At 47.6% G+C, this 19,953-nt stretch overlaps 6 protein-coding genes across 6 annotated transcripts; 5 read left to right on the forward strand and 1 right to left on the reverse strand.

Annotated features, from left to right (window-relative positions):
- Window positions 1-2,218: 2,218 nt before the first annotated feature.
- N7483_010707 (inositol phosphorylceramide synthase regulatory subunit KEI1) lies at window positions 2,219-3,343 on the forward strand (the record flags this gene model as incomplete). Its single annotated transcript, XM_057094134.1, has 3 exons — window positions 2,219-2,257; window positions 2,316-2,974; window positions 3,028-3,343. 3 exons carry the CDS (start codon window positions 2,219-2,221, stop codon window positions 3,341-3,343), a joined length of 1,014 nt encoding a protein of 337 aa, XP_056940105.1.
- Window positions 3,344-5,434: 2,091 nt separating this feature from the next.
- On the forward strand, window positions 5,435-5,884 carry N7483_010708 (uncharacterized protein; the record flags this gene model as incomplete). Its single annotated transcript, XM_057094135.1, has 1 exon — window positions 5,435-5,884. The coding sequence occupies one exon, from the start codon at window positions 5,435-5,437 to the stop codon at window positions 5,882-5,884; it is 450 nt and encodes a 149-aa protein (XP_056940106.1).
- Window positions 5,885-7,853: 1,969 nt separating this feature from the next.
- On the forward strand, window positions 7,854-12,632 carry N7483_010709 (sulfite reductase (NADPH) subunit beta; the record flags this gene model as incomplete). Its single annotated transcript, XM_057094136.1, has 4 exons — window positions 7,854-7,884; window positions 7,954-8,093; window positions 8,152-12,543; window positions 12,603-12,632. 4 exons carry the CDS (start codon window positions 7,854-7,856, stop codon window positions 12,630-12,632), a joined length of 4,593 nt encoding a protein of 1,530 aa, XP_056940107.1.
- A 482-nt stretch (window positions 12,633-13,114) lies between these two features.
- N7483_010710 (uncharacterized protein) lies at window positions 13,115-14,243 on the forward strand (the record flags this gene model as incomplete). The annotated part of the gene is made up of 3 exons (XM_057094137.1): window positions 13,115-13,604; window positions 13,694-13,956; window positions 14,025-14,243. The coding sequence occupies 3 exons, from the start codon at window positions 13,115-13,117 to the stop codon at window positions 14,241-14,243; spliced, it is 972 nt and encodes a 323-aa protein (XP_056940108.1).
- Window positions 14,244-14,906: 663 nt separating this feature from the next.
- On the forward strand, window positions 14,907-19,087 carry N7483_010711 (DNA-directed RNA polymerase; the record flags this gene model as incomplete). Its single annotated transcript, XM_057094138.1, has 3 exons — window positions 14,907-15,716; window positions 15,786-15,862; window positions 15,925-19,087. The coding sequence occupies 3 exons, from the start codon at window positions 14,907-14,909 to the stop codon at window positions 19,085-19,087; spliced, it is 4,050 nt and encodes a 1,349-aa protein (XP_056940109.1).
- Window positions 19,088-19,469: 382 nt separating this feature from the next.
- On the reverse strand, window positions 19,470-19,793 carry N7483_010712 (DUF4267 domain-containing protein; the record flags this gene model as incomplete). The annotated part of the gene is made up of 1 exon (XM_057094139.1): window positions 19,470-19,793. One exon carries the CDS (start codon window positions 19,791-19,793, stop codon window positions 19,470-19,472), a length of 324 nt encoding a protein of 107 aa, XP_056940110.1.
- Between the last annotated feature and the right edge of the window lie 160 nt (window positions 19,794-19,953).

A 19,953-nucleotide genomic window follows, 5' to 3' on the forward strand; every position in this document is an offset into this window, starting at 1 on the left:
AGATGAGATAGCGGGGTGAAAGACTAACTCAACAGCCAGGGATTCTGTTTATAATAAACAAGGGTTTCTTTTTTTCTTAAGTGGCAACCTATATTTAAAAGGGTCTTGGAGCGAGAGGAACTGGATCCGACTTAACCGTTCCCGACCCACTATCGAAACGCGGCGGCTTTATCATATATGCACAAGTGCCGAGCAAGTAAGCCAGAGGCAGGATTTTAATGTGAGTTTGAATTTTCAATCTTGAATATTTTGTGATATATCATTTATTCAGATGGTTCAGTTTGATTCTATCTAACTAGAATCTCATTTTTACATGTAAAATTGGGTTAAATGTCGTGCATCTCCTATTCTTCACTAAATCCGAAAACATCAAGCTATGGATCGTCATCTTGCGCTAGTGGGAAAATTTCCTGTGCAAACAGGTCTGATGTCATTCATTGGCCCCATGATTCAAGTCATCCATTCTATTGTGGATATGAAATTAATAATTAAGCCCGAGACCGAGATAAAAAGTGGCCCCCCAGTGGCCAGATCCGGCTCCGTCCCGTAACTATTATGGGAGAGTAAATTTTAAGAATGTTACAGGAACATTCCTGGAATCTTGGCGGAAGCCTCCATGTATATCTTGGAGGTCGTCAGATCGTATATTAGTCCGAATAAGCGGATGTATCAAATTCCGTAAATCAGATCTAATCTTCAATGTTCAGCCCTGGAGGGCTATGCATCGGTTAACTCGGAACCTTGGAAGGCAGAGTTATGTAGTGTTCATGTATGCGCAATACTATGGAGCATAGAACTGCATCCAAGTTTCTAATCTTGAATTTCTGCTTTATTCTATCATGCTTTGAAATCCAACAGTTGAACAGTTGAAGTAGTATGTATGTCCAGGGCTCTATTACCCCAGCACATGCATATCACAACGGTCTTCCTGCAGCACACTATTAATAGGTTAACTTGAGTAAACATGATACCAGATCTAGCCAAGGTTATGAATGAATGTTTCTATTATCCACTTCCAAGTAGCATAGCTTTATGCATGAATAAGAAACATCCCACCAAGAACCTTGGAATTCCTTTTTGACAGTGTTGTGGAGGATCGATGGAAGATCAGCCTGTTTTGGAATGACCTTGAAAGATCTCCCGCGATGAGCCATGATCATCTTCAATGTTTGTATGTACACCTCATATCATACCTATTACTTATTCAAGTTCTTGGAACATTCTTATATTCAATCCTATTTCAATGTTCAAATGTTGGACAAATAGATCCTGGTGATGTCATCAAGTAAGCCTTTGAGGCTCCTTCATTGATGCCTTAGGCCGACACAGCCCAGGAACAACATCATGATATCCACTGGCATGGATGACCCTGTCATACATCGAGGACTAGGGCGGGTACATAGTGAGGGAATCCTCGGTTTAATCCCAATATTTATCACTGTTAGTCAACTGGTTTTCCTTCAAGTCTCCGGCGAATCAAACCCGTGGACTTGAACATCCTCGCACTTGTGTTTAGCCCCCACGGATTAGTACTAGCTAGACTGCCTAGGTGGCATACTATTTTTATTTCTTTCTCCAGATACTATCTGCTCTGGATTTATTTTGAGCTCAAGAAGAACAATGAACCCTAGAGATTCACAGGTATCCGTGCGCAGATTTACTACATCTAGATAGAACCATGGAAAGATTCGGCGCCACCTAGTGCTAGATACTAGTAGAGTACTCTATAATAACCACAAGAAGCCTCAGGGACGGATGCCCGGGTAACCAATCCTTAGCATATTCTCTAACCTGAGGATTCATAAAGTGGAAATTAATCACCCTGAGCTTTTAAAACTCAAGAAATGAGAACTTGAAATCATATTGGACGTAATTGACACATCGTACTATGGGGCCAAAGGAAGACTCGGAGTTGACAGGACTACTCTCTCTTGGATTTCTTGACGGAGTTCAAATATTGACAACAAAAAGAAAATGAATAATTTCAAGTATGATTTGAACAAACTGCATAAACGAGAAAATTTACATAAAACCCTGCAGTCCCTTGGACCCGAAACCGCAATCGGGCATCGATCAGCGAAAACTGCGGATCAGCCGGAAAATAGCGCCCCTGGATCATTTGCGGTCCCATAATATCCCAGCCTTCTCTTTCCCTTTCAACCCTTCCATATATACTCAGTCCCCTACTCTCATCATTCTTTCCTTATCAAACATCAGGATGGGGCTCGCCCGTTTATTCCGCATTCCGCGGCCAGAGGTAAGGATCACGTACATCCGGAATTTCCGCTTTTGAATGTTTGATGTTTGAATGAAAGCTGATTCAGACCGTCACTCTTCAGTCTTTTCTCTATCTTATGAGCCTCGAGACCGGTGCTTCCCTGATTACATTATCGCTTCTCTTGAATAAGATCAGTGGTCTCTATGGCCTCCTTGCCTTGTTGACCGGTTACCACCTCTCACCGGTACAACTATCTATGTACCTGTATTCTCTCATCGCCCTCGCTCTCGCCGCCATTCTCTTCCCACACATCCGAAAACAATCTCCCCTCGAGTGTCTCGCGCTTGCTTGGCTATACCTCATCGACAGCTTGATCAATGCCGCCTATACCGCCGCCTTTGGTGTGACCTGGTTCCTGGTCGTGTCGCAGGGTTACGACGGTGGCAAGGCCTCAGGACCAGGTAGCGAAACGATGGCACAGACCGCCGGCTTTACCAGCCCCAAGTACGATGCCGCTTACGTCGAGATTCAGCCTACAAAGGATGGAAACAAATTTGTCCCCCACCCACCTCGCGGTACCGATCACCTCAGCAACGTTGTCGCTCAACCCGAGAGCTTCCAGAGCATCGTCTTCATTTCGCTCCTCTGGGCCATGCGAGTCTACTTCGTCCTGGTCATGCTTGCCTTCGCTCGTGAGACCCTGCGCATCTGGGTCGCCATTCCCGACACACTCAACTTCCCACTCACAGTCGCAATGTTTCCGTGGCTAGTGTGGCTGATATCGACCGTGAACCCTTCTCGGCTCACAGCCCCGAAGGTCAGGGCTGGAAGGGCAAACTGGGTCGCATCATGGTTGGAATCGGTCACAGTTACTGGCTCGGCGAAGAGGAGGAAGGCAACTGGCTGGGTAACCTTGGCCAGAAGTTCCGTAGTCGTTCCCAGAACACCGCCAACGAGCTGCCGGGTCCCTTGGAGCGGGAGCGAAGACGCCGGTCGGGCACAGGACCTCCTCAACCATCTCAGTCGATTATCCGCTCCGGTATCATTCAACAATCTATTCCTGAACATCCGCCAATCAACACCGGAATGAACGTCAAAATGCAGGACTGGCCTGAATCTCGCTAATTGGGGGCCAAATCCCCCAGTTTCCACGCTTGGAGCTGTATTCCCCTAATATTTTTCTCCCCGTCACAGCGCCTGCCCATCCTACAGCTTGGCCCCCACTCCCCTGAGTCGCCACTAACGGTTGACAAAAAAAGTCCCCTCTTCTCGGGCTGGGTACACCCCCTCTGTATGAAAGGGCAAAGAACACGATCCATCTTCAAGGCTCTCGTGTTCGTACTATCGTTTCGCTCAAAAGCTGAGCTGAGCCCGCACTCGCTACAGCCTCGATCTTCGAGAGCACCCCCGCTTCAAAGCTTCATGCTTGAACGGCATCACGACATGTATATGAACAAAGGGCTTGATTGAGCCACATTACACGGAGATTTCGATAAATCACATATCACCTGATAGCTATTTGATTGTATGCTCTACTGGAATGTGTTTTTTCTTGTTATCGCGGAGTTGGTGTAGATTTAAATGATCTTGAGAGCCGGATTGATTTTTACTCTCGGTGTGCATCTTATTCTTCATTTTTGGCGTTGGAATATGTACATTGACTTGATATGGGATGACTTCTACATTGGCAGAATGGCGGATATGGGATAACCATCTTCCAAAGTCAGGTTTTTATATGGATTTGATTATTGTACACACTAGTTATCCTTGGCTATGGAACATACATACATCCGTCTTATGACTCCAAAGTACTTCGTACTTTTCTCTCAGTATTCCCATCTAGAGATATGAGAGCTCTATTCTCCAGAGCTTCGGTGAACTCCGTACAAAGACCCGACTCTAACCAGTCTGATTTCACATGCACGGTAGCCTTCAGCTTTGAGAGGTTCCATTCTACCTGTCAACTTGAATGTTAGAGAATTATTACCTCGTTTCAACCCGATCGTCAGGAAAAGAACGCCCCAGCCGACGAGTAAGCAGCTGTAGAGGATATTTTCGAGATATTTACTAGTATCTTGTGCTACAATGTCAGACGATAAAAGGGAACGGGGTACTCCATAGTAGATAGCGTTTTCTTCTTTAGGATGGTGTAATGTTCAGAATGAAAGAAACAAACATAAAATTGATCCCTCACATACATCACTAGCAATGCCCCCTTTCTTTTTTTTGAAGGTTGTATCAGCAACGCCACAGGAGAGCAACCCATGTCAGTTGCCCCTCGATTTCAATTATCAGACAGATCTCAGTGTTTGGCCCCTGTTCAGGAGAGATAGATCAATCTGATGACCCTTTTGATATCAGTTGCAAGAAATCAGATACCGGTGAAGTCCTCGGAGAAACCAAAGATCTAACATCGGGCCTCGATTGGGTAGTTTATCTACTCTGAAAAAGAAAAGAAAAGTCAATAAGGAGTACTCGAGGTCTTAGTATTGAAGATAAATTATTCAGAATCAAATTGATCAATTTTCAATTGAAGATAAAGATTGCATGACAGAAAACCGCATAGTTGATAGCCCCTATTCTGGATCCATTTGCCTGTTCTCAAATGTTTTCCTTACTTTTTTATAGAATCAACTGCCCAATCGATGCCCGATATCAAATTTTCGTTTCTCCGAGGCTTGCTCTGGTGGATCTACTGGAGCCTGGTAAAGGTTATCTACCCCATTCTGAGACGACCCGTCACTGTGGCTTGGAGCTAAGATCATCGGCTTGCGCGTGATCAGGGGAGATCAACATCTGAGGTTCTTTGTGCTTTTTTACATAGTAGGTATCAATTGCGTATATCAGTGCGTGGTTTAAATCGAGCCTATGATTGAAATTGATTAGGTTCCAGCATTTCTTATATTTAATTTGATCTCTCTCTTTCTTACTCCCAATAACCCTTTAATCACTATGTCTATCTACTATGAACTATTTCAATCTTATGGTGAGTCTCCTACTAGTAGCACTTCTCTTATTCCTCACTGCTTGAATATCCTTGACTGATCATCATGATATAGTAATTAGCGAGTCACGAGTTGATCTATGGGGTTGAGTGCTCCTGTCACTTGAGGGGAAGATATTTTTGATTACATCAATACCAAGTCACATTTCAAGGTATGTCAGCTCTCTGAAGCAGCCTTTCATGGAATTGCGATCTAAACTACTAGGAAATAGATGTTCGGGATCCAATTTGATGCCATGGGCACTTATCTCGTCGGAACCCAGACAGAACAATTACACGTCTCCTTCGAAGAGATGATATCATGCACCGGAGGAATCATCGGTCTCCTCGAATACGGCATAACCTGGAAGGTTCTAAAAGGCATACTCGGCAATATTCGAAACCGATTATCACGGCGCGCGGACACATGTCCGGAAACTGAATCCACAGTTTGGATTGATAATTCAGGGCCCGTGCTTTACGAGATCCGACACGGAGTCGAATATATTCGAGTTAGTCCACAGGACTTGGAGTCTTCTCGATTTGGGAAAGCAATGAAGGACTATTGGGATGGGGGCATGGTTGAGACTGGTGTTGGGTGGAATATGCAGATGATGATTGAGGCATTCTTTGTTGGTCTTTGGAGGGCTTTTTTGCGGTGCATGAAGCCGAGGAAGCACTGATATGACCTGTTCTATGCCGTGACGATTTCAAGTTTCAGACATCGAGACCCCACATGCACTGGCAGTCTTGTCCATCCAATGGCTCATGCACATACACCTACTATGTCGAGGTATATGAATATGCCGCGGCTTCAATGGTTCGAATATTCGGGACCATTCACCTCAGATGCTTCAATCACAACCGCGTGATATTGAAGTATCAACCCCTTATGAGCTTGAATTGGCGCTCTTAGTGCCAGAACTTTGGGCTCATGTGCTTCAGCTTGCATGTGAAGCAAGTTTTCAATTCAATTGTTCAAGTTGCTAGAATAGCCTGGACTACTCGCACGTGCGAGTTATAGACATCCAGACTACTAGTAACACTATGAAACCTTGGATGTGACCGTGATGTAAATAGTGGTATATCATGATCAATATCCCGGTCTCACGATTGATACCCCTCTGTGCTACACACATGCATGTGTGAGATTGGGTCTGTTTTTATTCAAAATGTTTTGCATCATGATTGATTGATACTATCTATTCCACATGTGCAGATGTCCACGAGTACAACCTTGGAAACTTGAACTCTCGGATCTAGAAACTTGAATCCGAATCATGATTTACTAGGTAGTAGAAATCCATTGAAATTTTACAATGCATGTTCAACCAACGATTCAATCTTGCTCAGGTGGAATATTCCAAGATTTCCAAGGTTTGATGTTCAAATGTTGCTAGTATGTACTATGTAGTACTAGTAGTATGCCCAGGTGTCAACCAGTACATACTAGGTAGGTAGGTACATCCATGGATATGTAAAACCTTGGAAGGTTGTACTATATATTGTGCTCTCACATGCACATGTGTGCACTGGCACAACTTGAACTTGGTCCACCGTCACAATTGAGTATGAAGGTACCTAGGTGGTAGCTGCTAGCAGTGGACTTGAGTACTATTATTGCCAGGGCTATTTTAATAAATTCAAATTGACGGAATAGCTCAGGCTCATAAAAATCAATACATACTGTCCCTTCATGTAGTTGGCAAACATGACGACTATCTCAATTGTAAGATTGACTTACATAATGTACAGTTGTTTGATTGGCGTAGTGGTTATCGCGTCCGTCTTACACACGGAAGGCCGCAGGTTCGAACCCTGCATCAAACAATTTTTTTTTGCCTCTAGGATATCTGGACTTGCTCTATATCTTTTTATCTGGGTTGGCTACATCTATGTACGAAAATTCCGATCTACTTCAGGGCTAGGATGAACAGCCGGATTGGGAACTTATTTCTAAGCAATACCACAATTTTTTTTTGCAAACCTGAAGCTCTCGACCGAGAATCTTGGAACACTTGCAAATCGGTAATTGCCGCTATGCCATTGGTAGGGAGACCAACGCGGTGAGTCCATACGCCGGTGAGCAGGCCGTAAATTCCATGATAAGTTCCAAGGTTAGGGGGGCATATATGCATAATTTACACAGTTAATATTTTCATGCAAATAATTAGACTAATTAGGATTATATTCCATGAAAATTGATTACTCTGATCAATAATTTCTATTGATTATATGCAGAGACTGCCATAGCAAATGCCGACCCTAGTCATGACGTGCTCACTCTTAGTCACAGGATCCCCCGCACTATCGCCCAAAACAGACTGTTTGCATACGTTAAAGTATAAGTTTGCATTGATGTCGTGATCGTGCACCAATCAGGGTGATGCTGATCTAACCCCGATGGCGGAGAACTGACTGGATGCCATGAAGAAAACTTACAGGCGGGACTTTTTTTTCTTTCTATTTTGTTGGATTGATCTAGTGAACGTGCGAAGGGACATCAATTGTGTCATTACTCTTGTCCCATCTCCTTGTTCTCTTTGGTGGAACTGCAATAGTGGGAGATCGCTGCATGCGCCGATAAGCTAATATCGCGAGCGCCTGTTTCATCCCACTTTGTGGTGTGAGCCTCACAATTACTTGCCAGCCATGGCGTCTATTACATCCGCTGGCGAAGCCGGTAAGTTTAACTTCAAATAGCTTGGATCAGCCTCAATTTCAATTACTAATAACTCTGTTAATTGTATAGTGGCCAGAATCGCCTACCTGGCCAGCGACCTCGTTCTCTCTGTCCAGCCATCTCTCCGGACGGATTCCCTGTTCTCCAAGTCCCTCAAGGCTTTAAAATCAACCAAGACAGCTAGTGTAGTGTCTAGGGACTCCCCTGAAGTGAGTTTCAACAGTTACTATACATTCGAATCCATGAATTAAACTAATATCCACCCAGGTGCAACCTGTGCGCTTCAACGAAGACCCTCTCCTCTCTGCTTTCTACCCTCTCCAGAAAGGCGAGACTGTTTCAGTTGTTACTGGATCCTCTATTTTGATCTCATCTGTCCCTCACCTGTACCGCCTTGCTAGCTACCCGGTCGTCATTCATGTCGCTCTGGAATCCTCCCCATCACCGGACTACTCCGTGATCAGCTCCATTCGCCAATGCGGCTTTACATTCCTGCACTCCGAGACCGTGCAAGAGGCTCAGGACATTGCTCTTACTGCTCATGCTCTGGCTATCAAGTCTGGAAAGGGTGTTATTCACTTCTTCGATCCTGCCAACTCCGCCAAGGACTCTCCTATTTCTGTCGAGGACCGCGAAGTTGTACGAAAGGTTCTTAACCTAAGTGGAAGCATTGCTTCTCACAGTGCCACCGGAGAGCAGAATTTATATGCTGACTCCGGCCGCGTGGCTACTGTTTCCGCTGAGGCAGTTGGTACTGCTCCTGCCCAGGGTGAAGTTTCCTCCAGCTTGCCCGCAGCCTCTCAGACTCAGACCCCATCAAACGTGAGCGTCGACAACTCTTCTGTTGGCTCATCAAGACGTGAGAGCAGTGCTGGAAGTGAAGCTCCCAGCTCCACTGCTACTACTGTTGAGAATGCTAGCGTTCGCCCTGTCAACGCTGCCGATATCTTTGAGTGGACAGCTCAGATCTGGGATGCTATCTCCCAAGAAGTCGGCCGCAGCTACAGTGCCATTGAATACACTGGCCCTGCGGATGCTAAGTCTGCCATCTTTGCCTTTGGATCTACTGGAGTTTTCGTGGATGCTTTGTCCAACGTTGGTGCTAACGCCGATCTGGAGAATGTTGGTCTCATTACCGCCCGCGTCTACCGCCCATGGGTTGGTAGCCAGATTGTGAACTCCATTCCCACTTCTGTCGAGAAAATCGCCGTTCTCGAGCAGGTTCGCAAGACCACCAAGTGGGGACCTTCATTCATGGATTTGCTTTCCAGCTTGACCCCCTCTACTGTTCGCGGACAGGAGTTGAAGATTGTTGGATACCGCCTGGGATACGTGGAGCCCTCCACCGCTGTCCAGGCCCTGCGTGGAATCGTTCAGAACCTCAATGCTCCCTCCCCTATCCAGAACCTGGATATTGGAAGCTCCAAGGCCCCTGCCCCTCAATCTACTCTCGAGCAGCCCCGCATTGAGAACGCCTACGTCAAGATTTTGAACCAACTCTTCGGAGAGAGTCTCTACATTGCCAACCAAATTGATGCCAAGGATGCTGGTATCTCCTCCACCATTGCCGCTAGCCCTGAATATGGATTTGGTTCTTTGATCGCTCGCAAGGAGCACCGCACTCGCTTTATTAAGGAAGTCGAGGAAGCCTCCAAGTCTACCACCTTCGCCACAGATACCCCTAAGACTTGGTTGTCTCGCTGGGCTTTGAGCGCCAATGAAAGCGCTAAGGCTAACAAAATTGCCCCCGATGTTATTGCTCGCCTGGCGAACGATGGCTCTAAGCTTTCTCGTGAGCTCTTGCAGTCTAAGAAGCTGTTCTACGACGAGTCTCAGTGGCTCATTGGTTCCGATGCCTGGGCTTACGATCTTGGAAACTCCGGTGTTCACCATGTTCTCGCCTCTGGCGCTAATGTCAACATGCTGATCATTGACTCGCAACCATACTCTGAACGCACCGCTGCGGACCCCACTCGCCGCAAGAAGGACATTGGTCTCTACGCCATGAACTTCGGCAATGCTTACGTCGCCTCTACTGCCGTGTACAGCTCATACACTCAGGTACTGCAGGCTATGGCTGAGGCTGAGCAGTTCAAGGGTCCCTCCGTCGTTGTTGCTTACCTCCCCTACAACAAGGAAGATGATTCCGCTCTCACTGTTCTCCAGGAGACCAAGAAGGCCGTTGAGCTTGGCTACTGGCCCCTCTACCGCTGGAACCCTGCCAACGAGGAGAAGGGTGAGCCCAAGTTCGCTCTGGACTCAGAGCGTATCAAGCGTGAGCTAGAGGAGTTCCTTCGCCGGGACAACCAGCTTACACAGCTCATGAACCGCCAGCCCAAGTACTCAGCTGTTCTCTCTGAGTCTTACGGCACCGAGGTCCGGGCTCTGCAGAAGCGCAAGGCTAAGGATTCATATGAGAAGCTCTTGGACGGTCTCTTCGGTGCTCCTCTCACCATTCTGTTTGCTTCTGATGGTGGCAATGCCCAGAACATTGCTAAGCGTCTTGGCAACCGTGGTCGTGCCCGTGGTCTGAAGACTATGGTCATTGCTATGGATGAGTACCCCGTCGAGGATCTGCCCACCGAGGAGAACGTTGTGTTCATCACTAGTACTGCTGGCCAGGGTGAATTCCCTGTTAATGGTCGTTCTCTGTGGGAGCATGTCAAGAACTCTGGTGACCTGGATCTTTCCGCCATCAACTACTCCGTCTTTGGTCTGGGTGACAGCCACTACTGGCCGCGCAAGGAGGACCGTATCTACTACAACAAGCCTGCCAAGGACCTCGACGCCCGCGTTGCTTTCCTGGGTGGCCGCAAGCTTATTGATACTGGTCTGGGTGACGACCAGGACCCTGATGCTTACCAGACTGGTTACTCTGAGTGGGAACCACGCCTGTGGCAGGCATTGGGTGTTGACAAGGTCGAGGGCCTGCCCGAGGAGCCTGCTCCTATGACCAACGAGGATATCAAGATCCAATCCAACTACCTTCGTGGTACCATTGCCGAGGGTCTTTTGGATGAGTCCACCGGCGCTATTTCTGCCAGTGATCAGCAGCTCACCAAGTTCCACGGTACCTACATGCAGGACGATCGCGATGTTCGTGATGAGCGCAAGGCTCAAGGTCTTGAGCCCGCCTACAGCTTCATGATTCGTTGCCGTCTCCCCGGTGGTGTCGCTACTCCTAAGCAGTGGCTGCAGATGGATGCCATCAGTAGCTCGCACGGTAATGAGACCATGAAGCTCACTACCCGTCAGACCTTCCAGTTCCACGGTGTTATCAAGCGCAAGCTTCGTGGTGCCATGCAGGCTATTAACCAGTCTTTGATGGATACTATTGCTGCCTGCGGTGACGTTAACCGAAACGTCATGTGTAGTTCCCTTCCCGAACTCTCTGAGTTCCACCGTGAGACTTGGGTTTGGTCCAAGAAGATCAGTGAACATCTCCTCCCATCTACTACCGCCTACCACGAGATTTGGCTCAAGGACGATGCCGACAACAAGATCCAGGTTGCTGGAGATGCTGTCGTCGACCACGAGCCCCTTTACGGCCCTACCTACCTCCCCCGAAAGTTCAAGATCACAATCGCCATCCCCCCTCACAACGACACTGACGTCTATGCCCACGATATTGGTTTGATCGCCATTAAGGGTGCCGACGGACACCTGGAGGGTTTCAACGTTTTGGCCGGTGGTGGTATGGGTTCGACCCACAACAACACTAAGACCTACCCCCAGGTTGGTCGCATGTTCGGTTTCGTCCCTAAGGACCAGGTCCACATCGCTTGTGAGAAGATCATGCTTGTGCAACGTGACCACGGTGACCGCAAGAACCGTAAGCACGCCCGTATGAAGTACACCATTGACGATATGGGTGTGGAGGGCTTCAAGGCCAAGGTCGAGGAGTTGATGCCCGAGGGTCTGCGCTTTGCCGAGCCCCGTGCCTTCAAGTTTGCCTCTAACGTCGATATCTTCGGCTGGCTGAAGGACGAGAAGGGTCTCAACCACTTCACCTTCTTCATTGAGAACGGTCGTATCGAGGATACCTCTGACTTCAAGATGCGCACTGGTCTCCGTGAGATCGCCTCTCTCGGCAAGGGAGAGTTCCGTCTTACCGGTAACCAGCACTTGATCATGTCCAACATTACTGATGAGGACCTGCCTCTCATTAAGGAGACTATGGCCAAGTACAAGCTTGACAACACAGCCTTCTCTGGACTGCGTCTGTCTTCTTCAGCCTGTGTTGCTTTCCCCACTTGTGGTTTGGCTATGGCTGAGTCCGAGCGTTACCTGCCCGTCCTCATCTCCAAGCTCGAGGATACCCTCGAGGAGAACGGTCTGGCCCGGGATAGCATTGTCATGCGTATGACTGGTTGCCCCAACGGTTGTGCTCGCCCATGGCTTGCTGAGGTTGCCTTTGTTGGTAAGGCCTACGGTGCTTACAACATGTACCTGGGTGGTGGTTACCACGGTCAGCGTCTGAACAAGCGCTACCGTTCCTCTATCAAGGAGGATGAGATTCTCGACATCATGAAGGATCTCCTCAAGCGCTACTCTAAGGAGCGTAACACCGACGGCGAGACTCCTGAACGTTTCGGTGACTGGTGTATCCGTGCCGGTGTCATCAAGGCCACCACTGATGGAACCAACTTCCACGAGGGTGTAAGTGAACTATTTCTGTGACTGCTTATGAAGTGACAATGCTAACATATATCAAATAGGTCGCCGAAGATGAGGAAGAAGAGGAGTAAACGCTGGAGTAATATCCAGTCTATCATGTCAGACGTGTTACGACCGCCATTGAAAACCTAAAATTTCTTCTTTTTTTTGCGATAATTCTTGTCTATACCTTCAATGTTGCTTGCTTGTATCTAGAGATGCATTTTTTATTGGCGAACAATTGATTCCGCTCGTGCAGAAACTCATACTGGTTTTGATTCCTAGATCCTTTTTCACTGTGTATCCACTGATGCAATATTCAAAGAATCAATTGAGAATAGAAAAATCAGAATTAAAGCGTCTCCTACTTGTATTTTGTTGCATAGAATTGCTTGTCAACTGGTGGAAAGATGATTGATAGCTTGGCGGTGAGAGCCTCGTTTTCTGCCCCCCGCTTATCGATAGAGAAAAAAATGACATTCACTGCTAGACAATAGTACAGCCCTAGAGGAGGGTTTAAATTCGCAATTCTCTTTTAAATATACTCACCAACTGCTACTCTTAACCCGCAACAATGGGCTCAATTGAAGAAGAAGATCCCGTCGTCGCCTCCTACGATGTATTCCTCACCGATTCCGAAATCTCTCGTTACGTTTTCCAGTATATCGACAGACCCCAAGACCTCCCCTACAATGCGCGCCAGGAGCAAAAGCCCCTAGAGCTTCGAATGAAACCCAGCACGGGATTGGTCGAGATCGATGTTCCAATTATGACTGGTGCGACCTATACCCAGGAGAAAGGTCTGAAATATGGTGAAGCTATGAGGAAAAGTCGCTCCGCCCGTGACGGAGGTTCATTTGGTGTTGCCGGTGGTTTCAGTGGCGGAGCCATGGCCTCTAGCGGTGCCATCAGAGTCAAGACCGAGGGTCCCAGCGAGGTGGAGGTTTTCGATAAGAAGAGGATGGTGGATGCGAGTTCCTTGGTTACGACACAGGCCATTGGTGGGCGCATCAAGCCCGCAGAGGAAGGAGACCCTGTCCATATGCTCGGAACATTTAAAGGAAGTATGTTTACTCCTGTTTTATGTCTGGATCTCTTCGGGGATGAGATAATATCCTGTGGATGGAGACAAAATGCTAATTAATGTGACTAGAAAACCTGCACCTCTCCCCCGTTACAGCTGTGGTGCAATTACAACCTCAAGTCCATCACTTGGATGCCATGGACGAACTCCCCAAGGGACGTGGTGGCAAGAGCAAGAAGGAGGATGAAGAAAGGACAGAGCCCGAAGCTCGCGCGATTGATGTTAAGGTCAAGGGCGCAGAAGAAGGCGGCGCTATGCTTGCTGGAAACCTCGAACTTCTCAAGAGAATGCAAGAAGAGAAATGGAAGAAATTCGACTGGATTGATGCTGAGGTATGTCTTCCGGCTTAACTGCCAACCTGCAATGAGTTTCCTGGTATCTAACGCCATTTGAATGACAGACCGAAGAATCTTGGTACACCTATGAGAACTTTATGATGAATCAGAACCCAGAAGAACTTCCTCAGCTCGAAGCGAACATCAACAGCGAGACATATCTCGATGGCATGAGTGCTCCCCGGATTGACCCGGCCCATCCAGAGCTGACAGGGTGGGCTATGAAGCAAAACCGAGAAAAGCAAAGAGACGGAGTTTCAGAAAGCGAGGATGAAGATAATTGATATCTTTGTTCTATGAAAATGAACATGATTTCCGCCATGGAACACGAATAATAATGAAAGACTTTTCGTAACGATTTCTACTTCAACATTAAAGATTTTGAAATTAGAGCTCTTAATTACGCATTGAGATGAAATTTCGCCGTCATAGTATGGGGCTTATCACAACTAACTTTTCAATTTAATATCTATCTCTTTATCAAGACATTTATTCCATTTGTACAGTAGTCATAGTGTATCAAGTGCTTCATTTGATGAGTCTCATTCCTGATCCACCAATCACTGATTAAGTTCAGGTACAGTCACGTGAAGTCACGCGTCCCTATTGTAATCCATATCCGCGACTGCCCTTTTTTTCATCCCCGAATTGATCGTGTGCTCATCCCCCTTTTGCCTCCTCCTTTCTTTTCTATCCTTCTCGTTTACGGAGGGCTACACCGACATCGGGAATTCGACCCCATCCGCGGATATCGCATCCCCCGTCGGATCAGTCTTATTCCTTTTGCTTCTTTTATCTTTTTTTTTTTTCGGGGCGCTACATCGGATCGACCATTTTGCATTTTCCATCCTCCTATCATTCTACATCATATTATTTAATGACGACTCTCCTGATATATTCTTTTAATTGTCGATTTTGATTTACGCTTTATCAAGCATATTTGCATCATGTTGTCCCGACTTGCTCGTCAGAAAAATGCCATATTTCATCTACGAAAGGCCAATGCTCATCGAGCATTGGGCGCATCTTCAATTGTGCGTCTACACTCGAACACAGCTCGATCGAGTCCTATGTTGAATCCTTCGAATACGGCATCTGAAAGACGCAGGCCTTCTCTTCAGTCGCATCGCAGCCTTGCCACTGCCGCCGATCCGTTCGTCCTCGATCAAACCTCCTACTCCTCTTTCGCCGATGAGGCCTCTTTATCCCAGTCCTTGGGTCCGTCTACGAATCCCGAAGCGCTGTTTTCGAGTATCAATTATGACCCATCATCTCTGATTATTATCAACCAACCACCTCAGAGCCAACCGAAGATCATTCGCAAAGTTAGAGGAATCGGAGGCGATCAGAACGAAATGATGTCGAACTTCGATATGTCACTCAAAGTTGGCCGATTCGATCGTGCCGCAGCTTTAATTACCCGTTTGAAATCTGTCTATGATGTGGATTCACCCGAGTTTATCACTCTGCATAATCGCTATCTGACACAAATGATCTCGCATATGATCGTTTCCCGAGAAAATGACATGGTTTTGCCCGTCCAAAGATGGTTTGAGGTAGATATGCCCGCCATCGGGGTGAAACCGGATGCCATCACATATGCAGCCATGATTCGGATGTCACTCCGTATGCTCCACGGTCCCAAGCGAGACCGGACAGTGCGTCGATACTGGGAACTTGCTAAGAAGGAAAACCTACATGAGGATCTTTTGGCTGTGGAAGTCCTTACGGACATGGATCTGGGTGCATTGTCCGAGGTTTGTCTTCACTGAATTCTTTGCGCCTGTGAGTTTGAGGTAATCTAACTTGTCTGTGTTTTTTTCTAGATTTGCGTTGCCGACCTGGGACATGTCAAGCTTGACCTAGAAGATATCGAAACTCCCGTCGACCTCTCCCCGAAAATGTGGATCAAATTGCCGAAGTCCTGGCCGCGGACCAGAAAGGCCTGGGATTAACATCTTTGAGGGAATCATTGGCCATGTTCGCGAATAAATATCAGATCTCTATGCCCGCCGATTTCGAAGGCACCGATGAACAGCGCAAGGATTTATACTCGCAACTCAGACAGCGACAGCTTGAAGCGGATACAATTAAGTCAGCCAGAGACCGCTGGCGAACCGAGTATGAGGGAATGACAAAGGCTGGAATTGATGTGATGAGCGGTAAAAAGCAAATCAGTTCTGTGATGAGCCAGTGGCACGGTGATCTTGTGCGCAGGATTCAGAACGAAATCAAACTGGCTGAAGAGGAAGAAGGCAAGCCTATCAGAACGCCCGAGCAGGTCAGCCGGTGCGAATACGCCGTGTACCTCAAGTGTCTTGATGTTGATCGTCTTGCTGCGGTTACGATCATTGCTACAGTTGCCTCATTTACTCGGGCCGGAGTCGACAAGGGAGTGAAGCTCTCTGCGGTAGCCTCGACTGTTGGACGTGACATTCAGGACGAGTTGATTGCCGATGCTTTACTTGAAAAGGCTAATCGCGGCCAAAACCAACGCTCCAAAGTCATGGAACAGATTTTCGCTGATCGAAAGAAGAGAGCCGGTCGGGCTCAATGGAAGACTATGTCTGACCAGATTCAAGTGGAAGACCCGACTTTGTCGTGGAATTCCCGGGTTCAAGTGAGAATTGGTGCAGTCTTTACATGCTTCTTGTTCGACGTTGCAAAGGCTCCTGTTCGGGTGAAGGACGAGACCACGGGGAAGACGATTCACTCCATGCAGCCAGCTTTTCAACATATTTACCAGGTTGCTTTTGGAAAACGCCTCGGTCTTCTTCATCTGCATCCCGAAATCGTTAAGATTGTCAAGTCAGAACCCCCAATCGATCTTCTCGGCCGTCACCTTCCCATGGTTTGCGCACCAAAATCCTGGGTGGGATCAAAGGATGGAGGCTACTTGATCTACCAAAACAGCATTGTCCGTACCACTCCTGGTGAAAGCCTGCAGCCACTCTATGTCAAAACTGCCTTGGAGAACGAGGGGCTGAAGGAAATCAGACGCGGACTTGATGTTCTTGGTGGTACCGCCTGGGTTATCAACCGTGACGTGTTTAATGTCATGCTTGAAGCCTGGAACTCTGGCGAGGAAGTCGCAAATCTTGCGCCCCTGGAGCCAAAAATTCCAGCTCCACCCAAGCCTGACCCTACTGAAGGCTACGAAGCGGAGAAGTTGTGGCAAAGTCAGATGCGTGACGTGGAAAACCAACGGTCCGGATTCCATTCACAGCGATGCTTCCAAAACTTCCAGATGGAAGTGGCCCGTTCTTTCCGCAATGAGACATTTTACCTTCCTCATAACTTGGATTTTCGTGGCCGAGCATACCCGCTACCTCCTTACCTTAATCAAATGGGAGCAGACAACGCCCGAGGTCTGCTACTTTTCAGCCAAGCCAAGCCATTGGGTGCCACTGGTATGCGCTGGCTGAAGATCCACATTGCCAATTTGGCAGGGTTCGACAAAGCAAGCATGGATGAGCGTGAACAATTCGCCGTGGACAACCTCGACAATATTCTTGATTCTGCCAACAATGGTCTTCATGGTAAGCGGTGGTGGCTGAAGGCTGAAGACCCATGGCAATGTCTGGCAGCCTGCTGTGAACTTCGCAACGCTCTTCGTCTTTCGGACCCACTGCAATACATGTCCCGCCTCCCAGTCCACCAGGATGGATCATGTAACGGTCTTCAGCACTACGCTGCACTTGGTGGTGACAGTGTAGGTGCTCAGCAGGTCAACTTGGAACCCTCCGACAGACCCTCTGATGTTTATACCGGTGTCTCGGATTATGTCAAGAAGACTGTGGCTAGAGAAGCCAAACAAGGCCACGAAGTTGCTCAAATCCTGGACGGAAAGATCACGCGAAAGATTGTCAAGCAAACTGTTATGACAAACGTTTATGGTGTGACTTTCATGGGTGCAGTGAGACAGGTTCGCAAGCAACTTGTTGACCACTACCCAGAGTTGACCAAGGAGGAAAAGAGGAGAGGCTCCCTTTACGTTGCAAACAAGATTTTCGAGGCCCTGGCGACCATGTTCAACGGCGCTTCCGACATTCAACACTGGCTCGGTGATTGTGCTAGCCGCATCACCCAGTCTATTTCCCCCGAACAAGTCGACCAAATCGCCAAGGAAGTGATGACACCTGAGACAGGAGACGCTGAGACAGGAGGCTCCAAAAGTGTGGATCCAGCCAAGAGATTCCGATCTACCGTTATTTGGACCACTCCGCTTGGTCTTCCCGTTGTTCAACCTTACCGTACCCGAAAGGCGCGACGTGTTCATACCACACTGCAAGACATCAGCGTTGTGGACCAGAGTGCCGAAGACTTGGTTTCACGGCGTAAGCAGCTTCAGGCTTTTCCTCCAAACTTCATTCATTCTCTTGATGCCACCCACATGATGCTATCAGCAAATGCCTGCGAACGGGCCGGTCTTACATTCTCTGCTGTCCATGACTCCTTTTGGACCCATGCTGGAGATGTCGATACCATGAACCGCATCCTCCGTGACGCTTTCGTTCACATGCACTCTGATGATGTAATCGGAAGACTTGCCGCAGAGTTCAATGTTCGCTATGGAAAGCACTTGTTCCTCGCCAAGATGAAGCCCGCGAATCCAATTGCAAAGGCTATTCGGTCCAGTCGCAAGGGTCAGAACAACAAGAGCGCGAAAATCATGGAGATTTTCGCTGAATCCCGTCGGCAATCTCTCTTGAGCTCAGAAGACCCCGCCGAGCAAGCAGAGGGTCGCGAGATGCAGACTGCAGCCAGTATCTTCGAATCCATGGGCGGTTGCGATGCGGATCTTGTTATCGCTAGCAGTCTAGGAGCCGCAGAGGTCGGCTCTATTCCAGACGACCTAGCCGCAGCTGAACGCAGACCCGATGCAAACATTGACTTTGCCGACCCTGCAATCTCGAGTCTTTTCACTGAATTGGATATGTCTGACGCAAAGAATGTTTCGGGCGATAATGACTTTGTCGATCCTGAGACAGCTGAACAAGCTCCCAAGAAGCGAATCGGCCAGGGTACCTACACATGGGTGTGGTTGCCTCTCCGCTTCCGTCCAGTTCCCGCAAAGGGTACTTGGGATATTACTCGCATTCGCGACAGTAAATATTTCTTCTCTTAAACCAAAAATCTTTGCTCTTGGTTGGAGTTTCCGGGGACGCATGTGACCGGCGTTATTGTATTATATTTTTGTTTCCAGCCTTTCATCGGATCTCTACCGATTGTACATTTACATCTGCCATAAAATGGCCATTGCATATATGTTCACACTGTCTTAAATACAATGAATCAATGTTATCATATCTTGAATTATTTCTTTCTTAATATAATGTTCAAAAACTTTAATACTCCCTCCAGAGGTCGAATGTAGGACTTGCACTTCATAAAGTGCGAGGCAGGAACACCCGTGGACGATCCAACTCTTGGTCCAGGTGACGATTTTGATCGAGTCCATAAAGCACATAAATTCCCAGTGCGTTCCATAACCTGAAATAATACATAGCTCATTGTAATGCCCTCCAAAGGAACCACGCTGCAGTTCCAAGGTCCACAGCCAAGTGACCAAAAGCCTTCATTTTCAGCCTCTCGCCCCCATTTGCCCAGACCGTCCATCCATCACCCAGCTCAGCCAAGGATACAACACCAGCGAAGATCGTAATAGCGAAGTCTTGCTGATAATATTGTAGAGCGAGGAAGTTTAAGCCCCAAGTAATCTCACGGATCCCTTTTAGATAAATGAAGGGGGAGGCAGTACCAAGTCTTGATGGCTTTTCTTTCAAGTTGGAGGATGTAGTAGGATCCGGTGAGAGGTAAACCAAAACGTTCATTTTCGTATAACGGATTACAGACAGCTTGAGTTCCGAAGAAAGCACAAACTGATGCCATGAAGTAAGTCGGTGGTGGACTGAAAGTGGCCATTATTGAATAGTATGGACTTTTGGGACTCGAAATGTTTGGAGGTCGGGCGAGGACTTGATATTCAAATTT

The sequence above is a fragment of the Penicillium malachiteum genome (assembly GCF_028827825.1).
Source record: "Penicillium malachiteum strain IBT 17515 chromosome Unknown utg000005l:1.0-9002435.0:326005.0-9005861.0, whole genome shotgun sequence".
NCBI classification, from domain to species: domain Eukaryota; kingdom Fungi; phylum Ascomycota; class Eurotiomycetes; order Eurotiales; family Aspergillaceae; genus Penicillium; species Penicillium malachiteum.